The 22,628-nt window shown below is 36.6% G+C and overlaps 1 protein-coding gene and 1 pseudogene across 1 annotated transcript; one reads left to right on the top strand and one right to left on the bottom strand.

Annotated features, from left to right (window-relative positions):
* Nucleotides 1-805: 805 nt before the first annotated feature.
* LOC102119689 (large ribosomal subunit protein eL38 pseudogene) lies at nt 806-1,220 on the bottom strand (annotated as a pseudogene).
* A 6,530-nt stretch (nt 1,221-7,750) lies between these two features.
* Nucleotides 7,751-10,733, top strand: GPR15 (G protein-coupled receptor 15). The gene has a single exon (XM_015446556.4). It carries the CDS (start codon nt 7,875-7,877, stop codon nt 8,955-8,957), a length of 1,083 nt encoding a protein of 360 aa, XP_015302042.2. The 5' UTR covers nt 7,751-7,874; the 3' UTR covers nt 8,958-10,733.
* Nucleotides 10,734-22,628: the final 11,895 nt, after the last annotated feature.

Raw genomic sequence — 22,628 nt, 5'->3', positions numbered from 1 at the left:
TGTGTAGTAAGACGCATAAATGCCTTTATACTCCAGGAAATGTCTTCATCCGTTAGCCTTCATTAGAAATCCCCTACTTTCCGCCGGGCGTGGTGGCTCACGCCTGTAATCTCAGCCCTTTGGGAGGCCGAGGCTGGCAGATCACGAGGTCAGGAGATGGAGACCATCCTGGCTAACACGGTGAAAACCCGTATCTACTAAAAGTACAAAAAAATTAGCCGGGCATGGTGGTGGGCGCCTGCAGTCCCAGCTATTTGGGAGGCTGAGGCAGGAGAATCGCTTGAACCTGGGAGGCGAAGCTTGCAGTGAGCCAACATCGCGCCACTGCACTCCAGCCTGGGCGACAGAGCAAGACTCCGTCTCAACAAAAAAAAAAAAAGAGAAATCCCCTACTTTCGGATTTACCTCTCCACTGAGATCTTGTGGTCAGTAAACCAGGCAAAAGAGAAGTTTAAAGGAGAGTAAAGAAGAAACAACTTCAGTCTACAGATAAAGGAACTAGAGAGAGTAACTGACTTGGTAGCAAACTTGGATATTAGAGTAACTGACTGCCATGGTAGCACACTTGAATATACTCGTTTTGTGACTTTGGAGAATTAACCTTCTTTAAGTCTAGGTTGTCTTTTCTCGAAAATATGGATGTTGACAGTAGCATCTATCCCACATGATCATTGAGAAGATTGAGAAAATACATATACAATGCCCAGCACAGGACCTGAGGCTTAGGAAAGAATCATTAAATTATTAGTGTTTGCAAATATTCGTTGAACATCTACAATATTTGAGTAAGCTTAGTGAAAACAGCTTTTTGTTTTGTTTTGTTTTGTTTGTTTTGTTTTGTTTTTGTTTTTGTATTCTAACACAGTTCCAGTCAGTGTGGCTGGTTCATTTCAGCTCCTTCAGTGCCAAAGTAGGAGACGGGGACTGCTTCACTTTCTCTGCCTTCTCTTTGTCACTGGTGACCAGGGTATAAAGATATCTGCCGCATCGAACTTTAAACTTCACATTGTCCTTATTTTTCTTGATCTTGACTGATTTGGCATCCTTTGTCGGGCTGTGAGCAGAAAGTCCTTGATTTCCTCAATTTTCGGAGGCATGGCGAAAAGGCACGCAGGGAGCAGGCGTGGACCTGCTCCCTGCACCCATTCATCGAGCAGCGACCGGGAAAAAAGGACGAAAAAGACAAACAGCTTTTAAAGCTCCTAGATTAACCCTAGAGGCTACCCCTAAATGGAGATAAGCCATTTATAGAGATAGGTGTTTCTGCTCGCTTCAGCAGATTTGAGAAGCTCTGGACTGACCACCAAATGACTAGGAAAGATTTGCCAGGGCTAGTATTTTGGGCATCCTTGTTTAGCCCTGTTCAGTAGATTCCCAGGCCTGGGTTCGTATCATACACAAGTCGTCATGACTCAGGAGGTGGATGTTTCTGGGAAGACCTGCAAAGGAGGATGATACTTGCACCCTTCAAGTCTTCAGAATGCCTAGAAAACACTCAGGATGCATTTCACTGACCAACCTAGTGTAAACCTGGAGGTGTCTACGTGTTTGTGGTTTCGATCACCCTGAGAGAGGACCTGAACGGCCTCTTCACACCCAGTTTCACCAACCACACAACCGTATTTCTGGTTTATCGCTGCATCTTTGGTGTTTCCTAATTTCTATTTATGCTTGTTTGTTGTATGAGTAGGTAAAATAAATCCTTAATTAATTAATGGAGCTAAATTTCTACTTCTGCTTCTTACTCTGCTGTTTGAGAAACGGTAGCTAGCCTCATATTTTCACAAATATGAAAGATGATTTTGTGCAACCATGTGGAGATTATGGAATTTAGGTTTAAAAGCAAAGTTAAATGAGGCATCTAGCTTAACTTGTTAAAGATGGTTCTAGTTTCCACAGGAAGGCATTATAGTTATAGCGCATTTAAAATAAAACCGATAACTGAAAATCTAGATACTCAGATGTTGTAACTTGTTTTTACTATGTACTTATGAAACAACCCTTCACACTAGAATTTCCATCAATACCAAATTCCCCGATACATTTCATATTATTTTATTTTTAATTGCACATTTTTAGGAATTAAAAGTTGTATCTACATTATAAGATATATTTACATTATGTTTTTTCATGTAATTTTTTTCCTGGTTGTTTTCCTTATGAACTTCAGAAAGGAAGAAAATGGGAATATGTACAATTCTGGGTTCCAATCAAAAACCATTTTTAAAAATGTACCTATCTTTGAATTTCCTTGCACCCATTCACTGTAGAACAATAACAGAATCAAGATCAAGGCAAATAGAAAAATGCATCTAAAATGTCTCCTTTTTTTTTTTAGCAGTTCCAGTAAAGTGCCACATATAGTAAAAAAAAAATTATAAATTTTAGATGTCCATGCTCCTGAAAGACAGTGAATGAGCCATATGTAAATGAGGAGTTTAAGTTTAAATTATCCTTTATTTAAAAATTATCAATGGATCTTTGGTTAATGACCCCTTTATGGACCCCAGGGTCCTCATTAGTAAAACAGTCGTACTAATGATCATTAATATCACTTTACAATTTTACACTCTAAAATTTTACAGTTTATAATTCTACTGGAAGAAGAATAATGCAACTACAAAATATAGTGTTTCATAGATCCACAGCATTAGAGTTTCATTGCAGAATTTATATACCCTATCCCTCAAGCCTAGGCAATGTACTAGAAGCAGAGATAGTGGCAATTGTAGTTTGCCAAGGAAAAGGAGGAAGACTATGTGCATTCTGATTAGAAAAGATACCAATAAAAAGCCCTTGCTATTTCAAACATTAACAGTAATTATGAAGGTAAAATTATGGAAGGAAACTTTTGTGATTTCTTCTAATTGACATTTATTAGTATAGAGTTATGAGTATGAATTGTGGACCTCCCAAATATATCTTTTCAAAAAAATCTTTATTGCAGATAAGAAACTAATGTAATAAATTAATTTAATTATTAATAAACTTGAGTCTTCATTGAGAGAGTCCTCTTCTCATCACTATCCATCATACTTATTATGAGTCCATGGTAGTGATATTTTTCACATTTATTGGTTTGCAAGTTGCTTCTGATTCAACAAGATGTGCTAAGTGAAAACATTAGCATAAGTTGACAAAAAAAATATGCTGCATTAACTTAGAAACATCTCTTCATATTAGTTTATGATGTGACAATCCCAGGATCAAATAGAAAATGGAAGTTGTCTAAGAAGTTTGTGAAAAGTCCCTACTCTTCGGAAATAACTCAGAATTCAAGCATGATTCATCCCAGATCTACAATCATTTATTGACCATCTATTGCTTGCCAGACACTCTGGTGGATGCCAAGGACACCAACATAAATAAACACAATTTTTGTTATGCACAACCTAAATTCAGATTAAATCTACTATTATGAAGAAACCTAAAGTATATATTCCTAGAATAGTAACATCATTTCTATCTATATAAGTGTTAGTTACCAAGGGAAATAACCCAGTAAATTAAGTGGGTACCCTCCTAATAGTGAATACATGCCCCTTAATTTGGCATGATGTGATATTAAATTATATAGCACTAAATTCTCCAAGTAACTGAGAATTTAAAAATAAAAATAAACTCCTAGAGTATAAACAGTATTATCAGTTTTCTTAAACTTAACCATTTGACTTTGCACTTGATGGTACTTGTAAGAAATGAACAAGATAATGTACCTAACAAGTGAATATATAATGACACTGTTTGATACGATTAATGAGAAATAATTAGTTGCTTCACGTTCTTTGCCATTTATTCTGGGACATATCAGCAGAGCATGTGTGAGTCAAAGGCTTTGTATCCAGGGATTTCTTTCTTCTGTGCTATACGCATGTAATCTGATGAGTCTCCACCTGATACGGTGGTTGATAGGGAAGAGGCCGAAGTAATAGAATCCTAAGTTCAATAAGCCTAATTGGGGTGGCTCTATTATTAAATCTTCAGCCTGCTGGTGAAGCAGAGGCTGCAAGCCGCAGCAAATAATAATGGATCCACTTGAGCAGACGTTTCAGTAGAGAAAACCTTTCTTTGTCTTCATCTTCAACACCTGAACCAGTTCTGAGCATAACTCAGGAATTGGAACATGGAATAAGTAGGGCCTAGAAATCTAAATTAATTCCTCAAATTTTGTGATATTCAGACTGAAAGACTTCCACAAATTTCAAATTTTGAGGTAACTTTTAAGTCTTTTTAAAAAGTTAGTCAAAATAATAACAAAACATAATATATAATGTTGGTTAACTTACGTGAATTAGAACAGTGATTCTAAACTTTAGTGTGTATGAGAATCACCTTGAATGCTTTTTAAATACAAAGTCCTAGACTTCTTCCCCAGTAATTCTGACTGAAGACATCTAGAATAGGGTTTGGCAATCTACAGCTTAGCAGGTGTCCCTGATGACTCTAATCTGGGTAATACTATCTGACATTCACAAATTCAAAACAATGGCTTTTTTAAGAGTCCAAAAAGAACTTTAGTTGGGTAACTTCTGTATGCTGGAGGCCAGTCCAGAGATAACTAATGGATTCTTCCTTCAGGTTGCTCATTATCAGCTGCGGGGTCAGATACAAAGATAATTAACAGTGTGAAATGAGACAAGTACTTTGTAACCAGTATTTTTAAAGTTCTTAGGAAATACAAAGGAAGAAGCAGTTATTTCTGCCAGGAGTCAGGGAGGAAAGTTGAGCGTTATTTTCTGAGAAATGGCATATATGCTCTAATTCAGTTACCAATACTTACATCTTATTCTATTTTTTTTGTTTTTGCCATCACTCTGTTCACACTGACTTTTCATATATTTATGGAACCCAGTGTTGCTTTTGAGTTTTGATCTATGTGTAGGTGTCTATTTTATTGTTAGTATCTTCATGTTTATTTGAAAGAACACTCAAAGTCCTAAAACTGACCGTTGTACCAGCTTATTTACAACCCCACTTTAACCAGCTTTATTGTGGATTCTGTCTTGTACTAGCATTGCACTCTGAGGTGCTAAAAGACTGGCACTATGCTATGTGCCTGTTTTTGGCTTAAAACATTTAATTTGTTTTCTGATTTGGGTACCAAGATACTGTTGATCGACGGTGGGTATTCTCACACTGTAGCATTCTACCATTAAATACCATACTTCAAAGTGGCCATATATGATAAAGCAAACGATTTTATCTACAACTGCTTCAATAGTTTGCTGAGGAAATCGGATTTGAGATAGTTTACATCGGCAGTCCAGCAACTTTTGAAATTTGAAAAAAAAATGTAAGGGATACAGAATGAATGTGCAGCCAAATATTTTCCTCTACAGTATGAGCATGAACTCTTTTTCCATTTTATAATATCTTTAGGTAGAATTCTTGAGACATGTCAAAGGATTAAAAAAAAAGAAGTAGAAAAACCTTAGACCCAGAATCAACCTTATTTTCTCAAATGCCAAAAGAACTTATGGTTCTAGGGTACAACGTTCTAATATTAAAATTTCAGTACACCTAAAGAATATACATGATTAGTACTTTAACACACAGGCACACAGATAAAGATGATGTGTTTAAATATTCTACATTACCCTATTAATCTTTTTTGAGTAAATATTGTCCTACTCCAATTTTTGACAAAATGAATGATTCTATTAAATAATTAAAGCTTACCCAGTGGGAAAGATTTCTGTCCCAGAAATGTCAAAGTGGTTAATTAGTTTCTCTGATCTGTAGTCTATATTTAGTAAAGAATATGCCCTCCATGAAATTAAATGAATTGCGCACAGCAGCCAGGGACACAGGAGAAGGGAGGCTCAGGCCCACAAATCAACTCCAGAGTGACTTCTGGGACCGTCCCAGGTCAGAGGAGCCTTCAACCTTCCCTGACCTCAGCTTACTTGCCTAAGACGCAGGTGACACTGCACCGTATCAGGAGGAAGAGGGAAGGAGGAAGAACAACCAGCGGGATGATTCTTTTTAATATACTAATTACTGAAGAAATAACAATTCAGCAGGGCCAGGCTTGGTGACCCATGCCTGTAATCCCAGCATTTTGGGAAGCCAAGATGGGGAGATCGCTCGAGCTCAGGAGTTCCCGACCAGCATGGGCAACATGGTGAAAACCCATCTCTACAAAAAATGCAAAAATTAGTCCGGCATGGTGGTGCATGCCTGTAGTCTTAGCTACTCAGGAGGTTGAGGTGGGAGGATTGCATGGGCCTGGCAGTGAGCTGTGTTCAAAACACTGAACTCCAGCCTGGGTGACAAAGTGACACCCTAGTGAGACCCTGCCTCAAAAATTAAACAAACAAATGAAAAAACAACTTAAGAAAGGACTTCAAATGTTTAATGACTATATTTTCATCTACAAACATACATTTTTCTATGAATAGCAGTACCAACCTGAAACTAGAATTCTGAAGATTAAATCAGATAGGAGAAGAGGAGAGTGCAAGAGAGCCTTGAGTCACTTTGGCCAGTAAAGAGCTGAAATAAATGGGGTCCATTTCAAAATGTGTTATATTTTACTATGGTCATCATAATATAAAAGGAAACATATGAGAGGAAAATGTGATAGAATTCTTTCTGTTTTAGCCTTTTCCCCAAGTGTTTTAAATGTACCAAAAAATCTTTCCTTTTATAGTGTCCATGCTGGCACCTCCATTATGATGTCACTTATAGGTCTATCTGTTGCCAGATCAGTAATCAGCAATTCCAAAAGTAATGTTCACTCATGTGTGGAGGTACCAGAAGGCCATGGCTCAGAAGCTAAAAAAAATCACTGCTACAAAGGTGTGGTGTAATGAAGAGAAGATCAGAGGGGATCCAGAGTCTGATGAAGCATATTTGAGGGTTAATAGGAAGAAAATCTCCAAATCAATGATGTTAACTCTTAACAAAAGGGAACTTCACTGGTTGAATTACAATAGCAGATAGGAGGGTAAAAATAGCAATTTGAGATTTTTAAACCTGTGTTTGTAAGTTACATAAATAACAACAATACCTGAAGTTAGACCCCAGTGAATTCATTTCTGCTAGTTATGCTGGATAACAAAAAGAATGTTCTCAATCAAACCTAATAAACTACCATCTCCAAAGCACCAACTATGTGCAAGATGCTATGCTAGTTGTAGTGGAAAATTTTAAATAATAATAATAAGAGCACAAAATGTGGTCCCAGTCTTTGGGGGATTTTTTAAAACTTATGAAATAGAATTGATTACATGTGAAATGAAAGAGCTAAATAGATGGGGAGATTCTCATGCCCTAATTGGAACCATGTTGTTTGACCTAGTTGTAGACTGGTATGATTTGGGAAAATTTTCATTCACTCTTTACACAAATGAAAGACTAGTTTTCTTCCTATTTCACCAACAAAGTAAATAAAAAGAATACATCATCATTGCCTTACAATTCTAAAAGTAGAACAGTATCTTCTATGTGAAACAGAAGGCTAGATCAAAATAAATTTCAGTGTCAAAAGCAAAGGAGGTCTTTAAAGGAAGTGAAAAAATCAAGTTAATTCACTTCTTAATTACTGGCCTTAAAGAAATAAATTGAATATCTTGAAAAAAGAACTCAAAAAGCATCTCAGTTTCACGAGCAAATGCAAATAAAAAAAAACCACAACCACAACCAACCAACACCAATCAGAGTGGTGCTCCTTGTGGGCCCTTTCTGAGGATTGGCAGAAACTGCATTTTTTAATCTCGGCTTTCATGTTTGTCCAAGATCTTTAAAGGGAGGGGAAAAAATAGAGAAAGAGGCAGGTACTGTATAAAAGAAGCTCCCTTGAGGTTTCTAAAATTTACACAAAAACATCATAGGTGAGGAAACTCACCAGATTTGGCACCTGCTCTTTGGTGATGGACCCAGAAGAAACTTCAGTTTATTTGGATTATTACTATGCTACGAGCCCAAACCCGGACATCAGGGAGACCCACTCCCATGTTCCTTACACCTCTGTCTTCCTTCCAGTCTTTTACACAGCTGTGTTCCTGACTGGAGTGCTGGGGAACCTCGTTCTCATGGGAGCGTTGCATTTCAAACCCGGCAGCCGAAGACTGATCGACATCTTTATCATCAATCTGGCTGCCTCTGACTTCATTTTCCTTGTCACGTTGCCCCTCTGGGTGGATAAAGAAGCATCTTTAGGACTGTGGAGGACGGGCTCCTTCCTGTGCAAAGGGAGCTCCTACATGATCTCCGTCAATATGCACTGCAGTGTCTTCCTGCTCACTTGCATGAGTGTTGACCGCTACCTGGCCATTGTGTGCCCAGTCGTATCCAGGAAATTCAGAAGGACAGACTGTGCATATGTAGTCTGTGCCAGCATCTGGTTTATCTCCTGCCTGCTGGGGTTGCCTACTCTTCTATCCAGGGAGCTCACACTGATTGATGATAAGCCATACTGTGCAGAGAAAAAGGCAACTCCACTTAAACTCATATGGTCCCTGGTGGCCTTAATTTTCACCTTTTTTGTCCCTTTGTTGAGCATTGTGACCTGCTACTGTTGCATTGCAAGGAAGCTGTGTGCCCATTACCAGCAGTCAGGAAAGCACAACAAAAAGCTGAAGAAATCTATAAAGATCATCTTTATCGTCGTGGCAGCCTTTCTTGTCTCCTGGCTGCCCTTCAATACTTTCAAGCTCCTGGCCATTGTCTCTGGGTTGCAGCAAGAGCGCTATTTTCCCTCAGCCATTCTTCAGCTTGGTATGGAGGTGAGTGGACCCTTGGCATTTGCCAACAGCTGTGTCAACCCTTTCATTTACTATATCTTCGACAGCTACATCTGCCGGGCTATTGTCCACTGCTTGTGCCCTTGCCTGAAAAACTATGACTTTGGGAGTAGCACCGAGACATCAGATAGTCACCTCACTAAGGCTCTCTCCACCTTCATTCATGCAGAAGATTTTACCAGGAGGAGGAAGAGGTCTGTGTCCCTCTAAAGGGAACTGTGACATTTCAAGCTCTGTTGGTGGGTTTAGGAGTTAATTTTTGTCAGCAACAAAGAAAGAAGTGTTAATGATAGGATTCACGTTGCTTCATAGATGCAAGGAAGAGTTCGTTTTTAAGGAGAGGACTGAAAAATCCCTGTGTTGTGGATATAATTAGGCCATGTGCTGTTTTCTCAGCTGAGCAGCCTTCTTCACCCTTGCCAATCAAGTCTACCAGAGAAAATTCAATTCCCATCTGTCCTTGAACTCTTGGATAAAGGCTCCTGCTTGAACCAGTCCCTTTCTTCATGATTGTTAATGCACATTTGGGCCTTTCCTCTCTCAAAAACCACGGTACCTTCATCCCCACCACCCTTCATACTGGGCTCCAAATTGGACTACATTTAAATGATTCTGCCTACTTTCAGAATCATTTAGAATCTGCCTATTTCAGAGGAGAAATGCAGTAACAATGCAGGTAACAAAAATATAATATGCCTGCACTCTGCAATTAATTGTTTCTGAGTTACTAAGCTAGATTCTGACCTCAATCTTTGAAGCTTTGTACAGTGATTCTTCGTCATCTTCCAACATTGTGCTTCATCCTATGTCTATTCACAATGGCTTTGGATTGGCAAAAACAACTCATGGGGATTTTGTATTGTGTTTATGATTTGGGACTTTATCATATGGTCTTCTAGTATTTTAACACATAAACATATGACAGGATTCAACCTCTATTTGCTTTATAAGATATTGATAAAAATGTATCTCATTCATAATGGTGCAGCGACTACTTTTTAATGGAGTTTTACTATGCTCTTTCGTTTTCATTGCCTTTATAAATTAGGATTTGACTTTGCTTTAATTACGTGTTTTTAATTACCCAGTTATCTGGTTATCAAATGAAAATGTTATTACTAATATAATTGGAACTCATCAAATCCTTAACTCTACCCCAATGCAGATTATCATTTTGTATTTTAATTAAAATGTTAGTGCTACACATTCCCTATAGCATCATTTGCTTGGTGCCTATAATTTCAAGATAAGATCCAGTAATATAGGGAGACAGGCTGCTCTGTATTCAGCCGAAGTAGAACATCTCTAACAAAGATATCACTTGTATTTTACATACATTCTTTCCATACACAGAAACCTTCTTGAATTCCTTTACCCAATAAATAGTTATTGAGTCAATTTGTACCTGTATTACTTTTGAAGACTTTGATGTGAAAAACATGTAATTAGAGTGGCAACCACAAAAGACTCTGCAGCAGCAAGCATGCTACTGTAAACATCTTTTGATTCAAGGGAAAGTGGGTTATGTTTTTACCTCCACTGTTGACTTGAATGAATTACCATTTTACTTCTAAATATTAGATTTGAAAATCAGAAAAAATTTAGAATCCTTTCAAAGACTAGCCAATTTAATTTCATCTCATGTATCTTTCATATTAAGAGAAACCTCAAATATTGGACATCTCCCTGTAGCCTAATTAAAAGCTGAAAATAGAGTTTTTGGTTTTATAAATTGGCAAACTTGTTAATTTTTCTTAAACTGTTATTAAATAAAAGTATAATTTCCTTACATAAGTATTCTGCTGAACTGTATTAATTTCTAACAACATATTAATATTAATCCTAATTCTAATAACCTTTTAGTAAATTATTATGGTTATAGAAAAAAAGACCATGTAAATAATAACAAATTAAATATTCTTGGAAAACTTCAAAACTAAATTCAATGCAATTGAATAGATCTCCAAAAGTTAAACAAAAACAAAATATAGAAGGTAGAAGACACACATTTCTTTAAAACAAATTAGCAAAAACACCATTACTAATCATGAAAGTTACTGCCTTTGAAAAATACTGCCTTTAAAAAATAGCTGAATCAATCAGCTAAGTTATTGGTTGGGAAAGGAGAAAACCTGTCCTATTAATTTTAGCTTCACCCTTAATGTTATGATACTAATAAGGTCATTTTAATCTTTCATACCTAAATGTAGTGGGTAATATCTATGTCTATAGAATTATCAAGGATACTGTAAAAAGTTACTGTATAAAGTGATTTTACTTCTAAATATTAGATTTGAAAATCAGAAAAAACTTAGAATCCTTTCAAAGACTAGCCAATTTAATTTCATCTCATGTATCTTTCATATTAAGAGAAACATGAAATATTGAACATCTCCTTGTAGCCTAATTAAAAGCTGAAAATAGAGTTTTTGGTTTTATAAATTGGCAAACTTATTAATTATTGATTATTAATTATTGTTATTAATAATTGATTATTAAGTTATTATTGACTACTCCTTACAAATTTTCAAACTAACATCAAATAATTCTTAATCATTCTCATTTTTAAAATACTGAGATTTTGTTTTATTTCTACTTCTTCACTTTAATTTTGCTGAGAATATTTAAAATAACATCAAAAAATATGTATTATTGGTTTTTTAATACTTTAAATAGATATAATAATTGTAGGCTTTAATAAAATCTTAGTGTATTTTATATTCATAATGTACCAGTTGTGAAAGAAAAAAATAGCTATAATTTTTTAGGTAGTATAACTCTAATAGAAAAAAGTTCAAAGCTTAAGTTTGTACATTATTTTGTTATATATGGATTCTGCTGGTATGAAATGTAATTTACATTTACATTATGTTACAGTATTACATTATATTACAGTATTACATTATATTATAATAGCATTAAAAATATATTACAAATTATTTAGTTGTCTGACATTTTGTATATTTTTAAAACCATAGGCCGGGTGCAGTGGCTCACGCCTGTAATCCTAGCACTTTGGGAGGCCGAGGCAGGTGGATCATGAGGTCAGGAGTTCGAGACCAGCCTGGCCAATATAGTGAAACCCTGTCTCTACTAAAAATACAAAAAATTACCGGACATGGTGGCAGGCGACTGTAACCCCAGCTACTCAGGAGGCTGAGGCAGAAGAATCACTTGAACCCAGGAGGCGGAGGTTGCAGTGAGCCAAGATTGTGCCATTGCACTCCAGCTGGGGTGACAGTGCGAGATTCCATCTCAAAAAAAAAAACAAAAAACCATAATATTTCTCCATTTTTTATTTGAACAATTTCTATTTCTATACATATTTAGATGTTCTACATATACATACAGATATACATAGAAACACAGACTCATATTTATAACTTTTCATTATTTTTATTATCTGAATTAAACTAGCCTAAAGGCTAGTTTGTGATAATTTAATGTCATTAAAGAACAAATCAACGCATTGCCAAGAATTTCCAGAAAATTACTCTTTCGTCCTAACACAATCATGCCTTGCCAGTTATATCCAAAGTTAGGTAAACGAAATAAAATTTTTACAATTCAGCGTAACACACAAGGAAATCACTACAGATTAACATTATTTGTTGTCATTTGCATAAGTAGTTCAAAGTTACTGTGAGGATGTAAATGACAAATCTAAAAGTATAGTGATCTCTCCAGCATTTCTCAAACAACTTCTTTAAACTTACCCCAGAAAAGCTCTCCATTAAATCCTAGGTAATGTGTTGTCTGATACTTTACAATTAATTTTAAAAGAAATGTACTCAAGGCAGGCATGGTCGCAAATATTGTCCCAAACACATTTACTCCATTTGGGCTGTATTGAAAGGTTGAAACTAACCTGATATTCCTGGGAGTTTCTTAACCTGTCCACTCTTAACAAGTCAAAATCACTTCTGTGGTGAAAAGCTGTAACAACAGTCTTAAAGGCAAGCTATGTGCGTGACTGAGAATGGACTATTACTAGGGGTCACAAGTTAATTTTTAAATAGATGCAGAAATGCACAGTATGATGATAAGGTGAGTGGAAAAAAATCTTCCTCTGTGATTCATCTTGACTCCTCAAATCACTCTCTATTCTACCTAGCGATCTCAGAAGTGAGAAATGACTTGTCAAATGTGCATGCCACAAAGAATCTATTTTCCTACAGAGCTCATTCATAAAAGCCAGGCAAAACTAAACGAATTACAAATTTGCTTCTAAAACCAGACCACTGGTGTAACCTGCTAGCAAGATAACGGCTCCAGTCCCGTTAGAAAAAGAGGTGCCACAGAAGAAAAAGCAAGAGGATGATTGTAACTACCAAAATATTTGCGAACGGTTACAGACCACTGCAAGTTCCTTTTGTCTTTCACGGAGTTTGATGTGGATTTGATTTTCCCCTACAAATGCTGGTTATTATTTAAAGGTTTTTTTTTGAGCCAACATTCTTTGTTTTTATCAGTTTTAGAAGTAAACGATTATGACTAGACTTTATATATAAGTGTACAGGGAAAAACAACTGTGCCAGTGACTTGATTTTATATTGTAAATGTAAAAAATCCACCCTAGGGTGAGTTACACTCATTGGTTCTTCTTAGCTTTGCCATTTCCTTAATAGAGCTGTATTTCCTAAACATATATGACAAGTGGAAATTGCATCCTACGATAAACCTACAGCATTAAAAACAAAATCCAAAACAAAAAAACCCTACTTTAAATATCCAAAGTATCAAACTAGTCATAAAGGTTCTCATGACAAGGTAAATGGTAGTGAAATGTAAATTTACATAAAATGCTCATTGTTAATCTAAAAGTAGGGGAAAAGTATTCTGCCAGTTGGGCAGACATTATTAAACTAAAACATTTCTGGTTTATGTATATAAGCACCAAATTTCTAAGATCCAAAGGTACTTTCAAGTTACCGTGAAACTTTCTGAGTTAGCTGCATGTGCTTAAAGATCTATGACAAAATATTCACATTATTATTATCATTATCTGCCAACCTAGTAAAGGATGTTCGTCAATTTGATATTATTCAGTGATTTTTCTTATTTGCTAATTAAATATATATAATAATTAACTAGTTTTCTAACACTCTCATGTTAGAGAGAGTTAAACATCATCTATGAGTACCTCATGTTTGTCAACATTGATAGGAAATTTAACATTTTTACTTGCTAGGTCCTATCAATTCTGATTTAAAATATTTTATTTCTGTATTTCTATTAGTTCAAAATAAAACAAAAAAAAGTGCTCCTGCCTAGCATATTTGTGATCTGTACACTATAAATGCACTCTTTCATCTGCTCTTAATTATACACAAAAGAGGAGATATAAACTATTATTGTGATGTTTACAGAGAAAATAACATTTTATGCATCAAAAATATATTACATATGACTAGAGACTTTATTTTTATGTAAAAAATATCTGTGGCAAAGCCTTCAGCAAGCAATACTGCTCTTTTCCTTACAGAGTATATATAGACCCTTTGTATTTCATAATCATCCATTGTAAAACCTCCACAAATCCCTAAATTTGCCAACTTCAATATAGCATATAATCTACTTCATACGAATTGAATAAAATGTAATGTTTTCAGAGCTACTGCAAAATGTATAAAAAGAAAAGTTGAAAGGAGGTATCTATCCTAAGTGTTTGGCCTGACTCACTAGTTAAGTGACTCATTTCGTATCACCTCATAGGTCAGTGGTTTAAATGTCTGCTTTTTATGTCATACAGCTGTGGAGTTTCAATCAAAATTTCAAACATCAAACTGTGAATGCAAAATGTCTATCGTACACAATGCACCATGACAGCCATAAAAATTCTTAAATCTTTTTATTGTAACTGGTGGATTCTAAAACAGGCATATTGCAGTTACACATTCACAAAATCTCTTTCTTTCTCTTTTTTTTTTTTTTTTTTTTTTTTTTTTTTTTTTTTTTGAGATGGAGTCTCACTCTGTCATCCAGGCTGGAGTGCTTTGGTGTGATCTCAGCTCACTGCAACCTCTGCCTCCAGGGTTCAAGCGATTCTCCTGCCTCAGTCTCCTGAGTAGCTGTATTATAGGTGTGCACCACCATGCCAGGCTACTTGTTTTTTTCTTTTTTTTTTTTTTGGTATTTTTAGCAGATATGGAGTTTCACCATTTTGGCCAGGCTGGTCTCAAACTGCTGACCTCAAGTGATCTGCCCACCTTGGCCTCCCAGAGTGCTGGAATTACAGGCATGAGCCACTGCACACAGGCTTTTCTTTCTCTTATACACATGCAAAAACCCACAAAAATACTGTATACAGTTGCAGCTGAAAAGCATCTATTGAATGTTGCTGTTAATATTCAGACTGAAGTACTTGAGATGAATATAACTGTTTTATCCACTGATAAAATACAGAATGCAGGAAAGGAGAAAATACAGCAAAGAAAAAGCATAGTAAATAAAAAACACAAAATAAAATGGCATATGTATGCATAAATACATCAGCAATTACAAAAAGCATATAAATGCATTGAAATTTCTACTAAAGGGTTGAACATGGCTGGGTGTAGTCGCTCAGGCCTGTAATCCCAGCACTTTCGGAGGCCGAGATGGGAGGATCATTTGAGGCTAGGAGTTTGAGACCAGCCTGGTCAACATAGTGACACCCCTCTCTATATAAAAAAAAAAAACAAAGGTTGAGGCCGGGCATGATGGCTCATGCCTATAATCCCAGCACTTTGGGAGGCCAAGGCAGGTGGATCACCTGAGGTCAGGAATTCGAGGCCAGCCTGACCAACAGGGAGAAACCCCACGTCTCTACTAAAAATACAAAATTAGCTGGGCGTGGTGCCACATGCCTGTAATCCCAGCTACTTGGAGGCTGAGGCAGAAGAATCACTTGAACCCGGGAGGTGGAGGTTGCAGTGAGCCAAGATCGTGCCATTGCACTCCAGCCTGGGCATTCGTATTTGTTCACAATAAATATATAGAGTGATATATGTATATCACTTTACTCGACTCTATAGGAATTTAAAAGGTAGAAGCAGAACTTGTTTTTCATGGAGTTTAGAATCCACATAGTTGCCTTTTTTTTTTTTTTAAATCAAAGAATGAAATAGTGACACCCAAGAAGAGCTTGGTATATACAAGGAAAATGACAAGTCAAATAATTTTCCTTGGTCTTTTCCAGTGTTTAGAAGAAGCCCATACTTAGTCCATATACAAGTCACTTACGTAATTGTTATTTTGATATGGTTACTTCCTAAACATTGTTACATTTTCTTAAAGTGTTCACATTAGCATCCTCAAATGAAAATGCTATCATTGTCTTTATAGATTTTAAGACTCTCTAGTCTTAAAAATCTGTAAGACTTTAAAAGTATAGACTCATTATTTTAAACACAAGAACACATCTTGAACAGTATTAGGTTTAAATTTATTTCCAAATGACAAACTAAAAAGTATGCAAAGCAAAGTAGGTAACGATACATGAACCTTGCCCAGCACAGTGATTTAATGAGATGCCCTTTCATTTGCCCTTGGGTTAGAGCAAAAGCAAAACTGACAACTCAGGTGGAGAAGTGGTAAATGAGAAACGAAACTTGGCCTGTGGTTTCATGTTTAAAGCAAAAATACAGATTCAGAGCACTTGAAGATAGATGAGAATGGCTACCTTTTTTCTAATAAAAAAAGATGTTTATGCAATTCACACCTGACTTGTGTATGTTAATAGAAATAGCTTAAAAATCAGAAAATTAGTAAAGAATTGAATAAAAGTCAACACGGAACTGTATAACTTAGTCCTCAGGATTTCAAATCAATGTGTCCTTCCTACAATAATTCAAACATAGAAAAGAATATTGCCAAAAAGTTTGTACATTTATATTTAGCATAATACATAATATTAAAAAAACAAAATACGGTTTTACCTATTAAACTGACAAAAAGTGAAACATTAAATGCTAAGGTTGACCAGGATTGGGTCTGCAGGTATGAGGGAAGCTTATTGAGTGTAAATTGATTAAGCTTTGTAGAAAAAATTTAGAAACGTGTATCAAAAGCAATTCCACTTCTAAGATTTTACCCTAGAAAATCATAGCCAGGTGAAAAGATATATGCACATGTATTTTCATTGCAACATTGTTCATAAAAGTAGAAAAGTGAAAACAATCTCAATGTCCAAATTGACTGAGTAAATTAAATTTCATGTACTTTCTTACAATGGAATACTATGCAGTCTTTAAAAATACTGTACCATATACTGAAGTGGAAAGACGTTAAAAATAAATCCAACGAAATTAAGTGAAAAAAGCACACTACAAAACTATACCTATAGGATGACCACATATTTGTGACTATTTTATTCATCTACAAATGCAAAAATACTGGAACCCTATACAGCAAAATGTTAACTTTGTGAAGTTACAGTTGATTTTTATATTTATTATTACTTGTATTTTCCAAAAATAACATACATTAATTTTGTAGAAATAAAAAAAGCTAAAATTTAGTTTAGACTTTCAATGAAGTACACAAGATAAAAATAGTAGCTAAATTTATTATAAAACATCATTTCTGAGTTGTAGGTCCTCTAGTTTTTCAACTACTGTGTTTCTGATCTGTGAGTACAGTCCCTACGTTGGCCTTGAGACCTCCCCTAGTAATCATTTGATTCTTTCTAGGATGACCCTCTGTTTCCTTTACGAGTACCCAATTCCTCAAAAGCAACAGTTTTACAACTGCTATGCATTTAAAATTTGAAAATGGTGATGAACATTTCAGCATGCAGGTAGGACCTTTATTTTCCCATAATGTCTCTTAACACAGCAACTATTGTATGCCGCATAGTGACGCATCTAGTGCCATGTCTGTCTACCAGGTAAGAAGAGAGCTCCCTCCTCCCTGGGGGTGGGGAACAGAAGAAGCCACGTCTCCATTTTTGTGTAGCCATATGCTTGCTTTTTCCATATCAAGCACTCATCATTGTTGAACCAAACTGAACATGCTAGAAAAATCTCTCCGTTGATTAAAATTAAAATGAAAAACATTTACAAATGTTAAATATTAAATTTTTTTTATTATACTTTAAGTCCTAGGGTACATGTGCATAACGTGCAGGTTTGTTACATATGTATACTTGTGCCATGTTGGTGTGCTGCACCCATCAACTCGTCAGCACCCATCAACTCGTCATTTACATCAGGAAATATTAAATTTTTATACTCATATTTTTGCTCAAATATCTTTTGCTTCTGATATGCTGTAACTATGAGGGACAAGGAGTCTATTACAGTCACAGGTCGTTAGGAACAATCTTGCCACTGTCCTCTAACGTTTTTGATTATTCCAGCTGTATTTGACTAGAGAAATAAGTGACGCAATATCCTTTACTTGATTCCCATTCAGCCCTTTCTTGATGTGACATTGATTTTCTATTTAAATGGAAGACTTTTCTGAATACAGATCCAATATGACTAATAACCAAAAATAGTGATTTCTAATAACTGTGTGATAGTCAGGAGTTCCACTGGCTACTGTCAGGGTATTATAAATCTTTCCACAAACTCCAAACCTATTTTCCACATTAGATAATAAGTAACTTATATGACTATGCCCTTTTGAGAGAGAGTGAGAGTGGGATTATGAAGTCAAATGATTGATCAGAAGATAAATTCCATAAAGGCTGTTGCTGTGTTTTGAATGCCTCTGCCAAAACTCATGTTGAAATTTAATTGCCACTGTGACAGTGCTGACGGCTGAAACCTTTGGGAAGTGATTGGGCCAAGAGGGCTCTGTCCTCCCAAATGGATTTATTCCATCATTGCAGCAGTGGTTTAATCATCATGGGAGTGGGCTAGTTATCACAAGAGTTCTATCCTCTTTTTCTTTTTCTCTCTCACCCTTCTCACTTCTGCCATGGGATGACTCTCACCAGGTCCTGGTGCCATGCTCTTGTACTTACAGAACTGTGAACCAAATAAACTTCTTTTCTTTATAAGTTACCTAGACTTTGGTATCCTGTTATAGCAGCAGAAAATAAACTAAGAAAACTGATACCAAGAAGTATCAGTTGCCACAAGCAATATCTGAAAATGTGGAAGTGGCCTGGGACCTGGGTAATGGATAGAGGCTAAAAGAATTTGAGGAGTAGGCTAGAAAAAGCATAGGTTGCTGTGGATGGACAGTAAGGGTGATTCTAGTGAGGGCTCAGAAGAAGACCACAGAACTAGTAAGAGCCTGAATCTTCTTAGAAATTACTTATGTGGTCGTGACCAGAATGTTGATACAAATGTGGACAGCAAAGGCTATTCTGCTGAGATGTCAGAGAGAAATTAAGAACAAGGTATTGGAAACTGGAGTAAAGGCCATTAGTGTCAGAAAGTAGGAGCCGGGGGTGGTGGCTCATGCCTGTAATCCCAGCATTATACTCAAGTGGATCACTTGAGGTCAGGAGTTCGAGACCAACCTGGCCAACATGGTGAAACCTCCGTCTCTACTAAAAATACAAAAAGGTAGCTGGATATGGTGGCATGCACCTGGAAGTCCAGCAACTAGGGAGGCTGATCCTGGGAGGCAGAGGTTGCAGTGAACCTCGGGAGGAGAGTGAACCTCCTGAACCTTGGGAGGAGAATCGCTTGAACCTGGGAGGCAGAGGTTGCAGTGAGTCAAGATCGTGCCACTGCAGTCCAGCCTGGGCAACAGAGTGAGACTCCATCTCAAAAAATAAAAAAAAAAATTTTTTTTAATAAAGTAGGAAAGACTCTGGCAGAATAGTGTCCATGTTCTAGGACTTTATGAAACGCAGAGCTCAAAGAGTGATAAACCAGGATATCTGGTGGAAGAAATATCTAAGCAGTAAAGCATTCAGACTGCTAAAAGGTTACTTCTAACTGCATACTGGAATGACTTAAAGATGAAATTTATAATTAAAAGAGAAGTAGAACATAAAGACAGAATATTCACAGACTGGCTAGGTAAACAGTGAAAATGTGTGTTTGGGAGATAATATTAAGGATGTATTGTTAAAAAGAGATGAATATGGATACAAAAAAAAAGCCAAGCGCTATTTATTAAAACAGTGGGAGAAAGCCCCCAAAGGCACTTCAGAGATCTTTAAGGCTACACCCCCCATCAGAGGTCAGAATCATTTCGGGGGATGGACCCAGGGTACCCTACACAGGCTCATTGCCAAGAGCCACTTTGGGACTCTGATCCCCACATTCCGGTGCAGCATTCTTTGGCTGCCCCAGCTGCGACTCAAGTGGCTCAGCCCACTACTCCAGAAGGTACAGGCCATAAGCTTTGGCAATGCCCACGTGGTATTTAGTCTGTAAGCATGACGAATGCAAGAGCTGTGAGGTATGACTGCCTCCACTTAGGTTTCAAAGTGTAATGCCTGGTGGAGCTGTGCAAGCGGAGTGACCCCCAAGATTACAGAACTATAGGATACCAGTGTGAAACTCCAGCCTGAGCGAGCTAAAGCATGGGCTGAGCCCAGCAAAGTCATAGTGACAGGGCTGTCAGAGGCCTTGGGAGCCCAACTCCCACCTCAGTGTGCCTAGGATGCAGGACATGGAGCCAAAGGAGACTATTCTCTAGATTTAAGACTTAATGTTGCTTTCCCTGCAGGGTTTTGGACTTGCTTGGGACCAGTTACCCCTTCTGTCCTGCTTCTCTCTTTTGGAATGGAAATGTCTATTCTATGCCTGTCTCACCATTGTATTGTGGAAGTAGATGGCTTGTTTTGATCTCACAGGCTCACAGCTGAAGAGTATTAGCCTCAAGATAAATTATACCTTGAGTGTCACTCTTACCTGATTTAGATGAGACTCTGAACTTTGGACTTTTGAGTTGATGCCAGAATGAGTTAAGACTTTGAAGGCTATTAAGATGGAATGAATGTATGTTGTACTAAGAAAAAGATGAATTTTGGGGCAACAGGGATGAAGTGCTGTGGTGTAAGAGTCCCCGCCAAAACTCCTGTTGAAATTTAATTGCCACTGTGATAGTGTTGAGAGGTGGGACCTTCAGGAGGTGATTGGGTTGGGGGGCTCCACCCCTATGAATGAATTAATGCCATTATTATGGGAATAGGTTAGTTATTATGGGACTTTGGCTGTCTGTCCCTTCCACCTTTCTTTTACCCTTCCACCTTCTGCTCTTCTGTCATGGAATGACCCTCATCAGATACCAGCACCATGCTCTTGGATTTCCCAGCTTCCAGAACCATGAGCCAAACAAACTTCTTTTCTTTATAAATTACCTAGTCTGTGATATTCTGTTACAGCAGCAGAAAATGAAATAAGACAGCTGTCAAAATGCTATTCTGACTAATTTTCCCTTGCTGGCACTTCCCAAAAAGAACAACGTTATCTCAACTACCATGATATAAAATGTTTAAATCGTCAATTCATAATTTTTGTTATGACTTAACTGTTACCATTGGGAGGGTAAGATAGCATTGTGGTTAAAGAACACTGACAGATCTGAATTTGCCATTAATTAGCTATGGAAGATGAGCAAGTTTCATAACTCTCCTAAGCCTGATTTCTCTCTATAAAATAGGAAAAATTATACTTGCCTTAGAAAACAGTAGTACCTCTAATTAATTAAGATGAAAATGTAAGGAATTCAGCAAATTACCTGGTACATACTAAGAGTTTAATAAATGATAGTTGAGAAACAGTCCCATTTTATAGATGAAGCAAATAGTCCTCAGAGGAATCATTTCACGTAATTATGAACGTAATGAACCAAAAATGAAACCCCAATTTCAGTGAAGCTCAGACCTATGTGATCTCAAAGCTCATGGTCTTTCCACTTCACTGTATTCTTTTCTCATTCCCAGATTTTCTCTCTCTTTCTCTCTCTCCCCACTACCTTTGCCTAATTGCAATCATTTTCACTCAAATTATTTTTCTTATTTTTTCCAAAGCAAATATCTCAAATAAACAAATCCTTTGCCTATTCACAATTAATATATATATATATAAAAGATGCTTCTTGAGGGAAGAGGAAGTTCATTTTATTAAAAATATAATGTTTTCCAAAAACTGTAACATGTTTTCTTTTCTGTTATATAATCTCTTAATTGTGATCTATCACAAATGGCATTTTCTATCCCATTGACGGCCACTTGAAGCCTGTAGTCGATTCAAAAGTATGTTTCACACAGGAAATGGACAGTTATCTATTTTACCTATCTAACACCCAAATCCACCCTAAAGCACAAATGCTATCACACCTATGACAGTGTCCTTCACCGGAAAACGTTTTTTAGAAAGAGTAGATGTGGCTTGAACCTGGGAGGCGAAAGTTGCTGTTAGCCAAGATTGTGTCACTGCACTCCAGCCTGGGCAACAGAGCAACACCCCGTCTCAAAAAAATTAAAATCAAAAAAATGGTAGATACGTACTAAATTATATTATCTCATTTTCTCTATCCTTTAAAATTTTTCTGGTCACAGATTTCTTATGTATCTATGGCAACAAAGAAAGAAAAGTAAATGTAATCCCAAATCTCACACTCTAGATTTTGTGCCTGTGACACAAAATCTAGATATGGAACCTAAACTGGCATTAGGAGTTTAAACTTTTACCATCTTCTTTATTAAAAGTTACTTGTTAAGACAATGAGCTGCCCTGGGCCATGTGCAGAAGAAATTTGGTAGACAATGCTCTTGTCTTTCTGAAACTTCATTTACACTTTTGGAAGGCACGTTCATGTTAATGATTTCCTCGTTTTAATAGCAGCTCCCAATTGTAGTTTTAAGAGACAAGGGTTTTTCTATGTAGTACATTATAAACTGCCCCAAACATAGAAACTTGATTTAAAGTTACTTTAAGTAAAAAACAACATTTTCTATGTATCACTTTTAAGAGAAGTTAAGGA

The sequence above is a fragment of the Macaca fascicularis genome, chromosome 2 (assembly GCF_037993035.2).
Source record: "Macaca fascicularis isolate 582-1 chromosome 2, T2T-MFA8v1.1".
Taxonomy (NCBI): domain Eukaryota; kingdom Metazoa; phylum Chordata; class Mammalia; order Primates; family Cercopithecidae; genus Macaca; species Macaca fascicularis.
The sequence above is the reverse complement of the archived record's forward strand: the minus strand, read 5'-3'. Positions and strand labels throughout refer to the sequence as shown.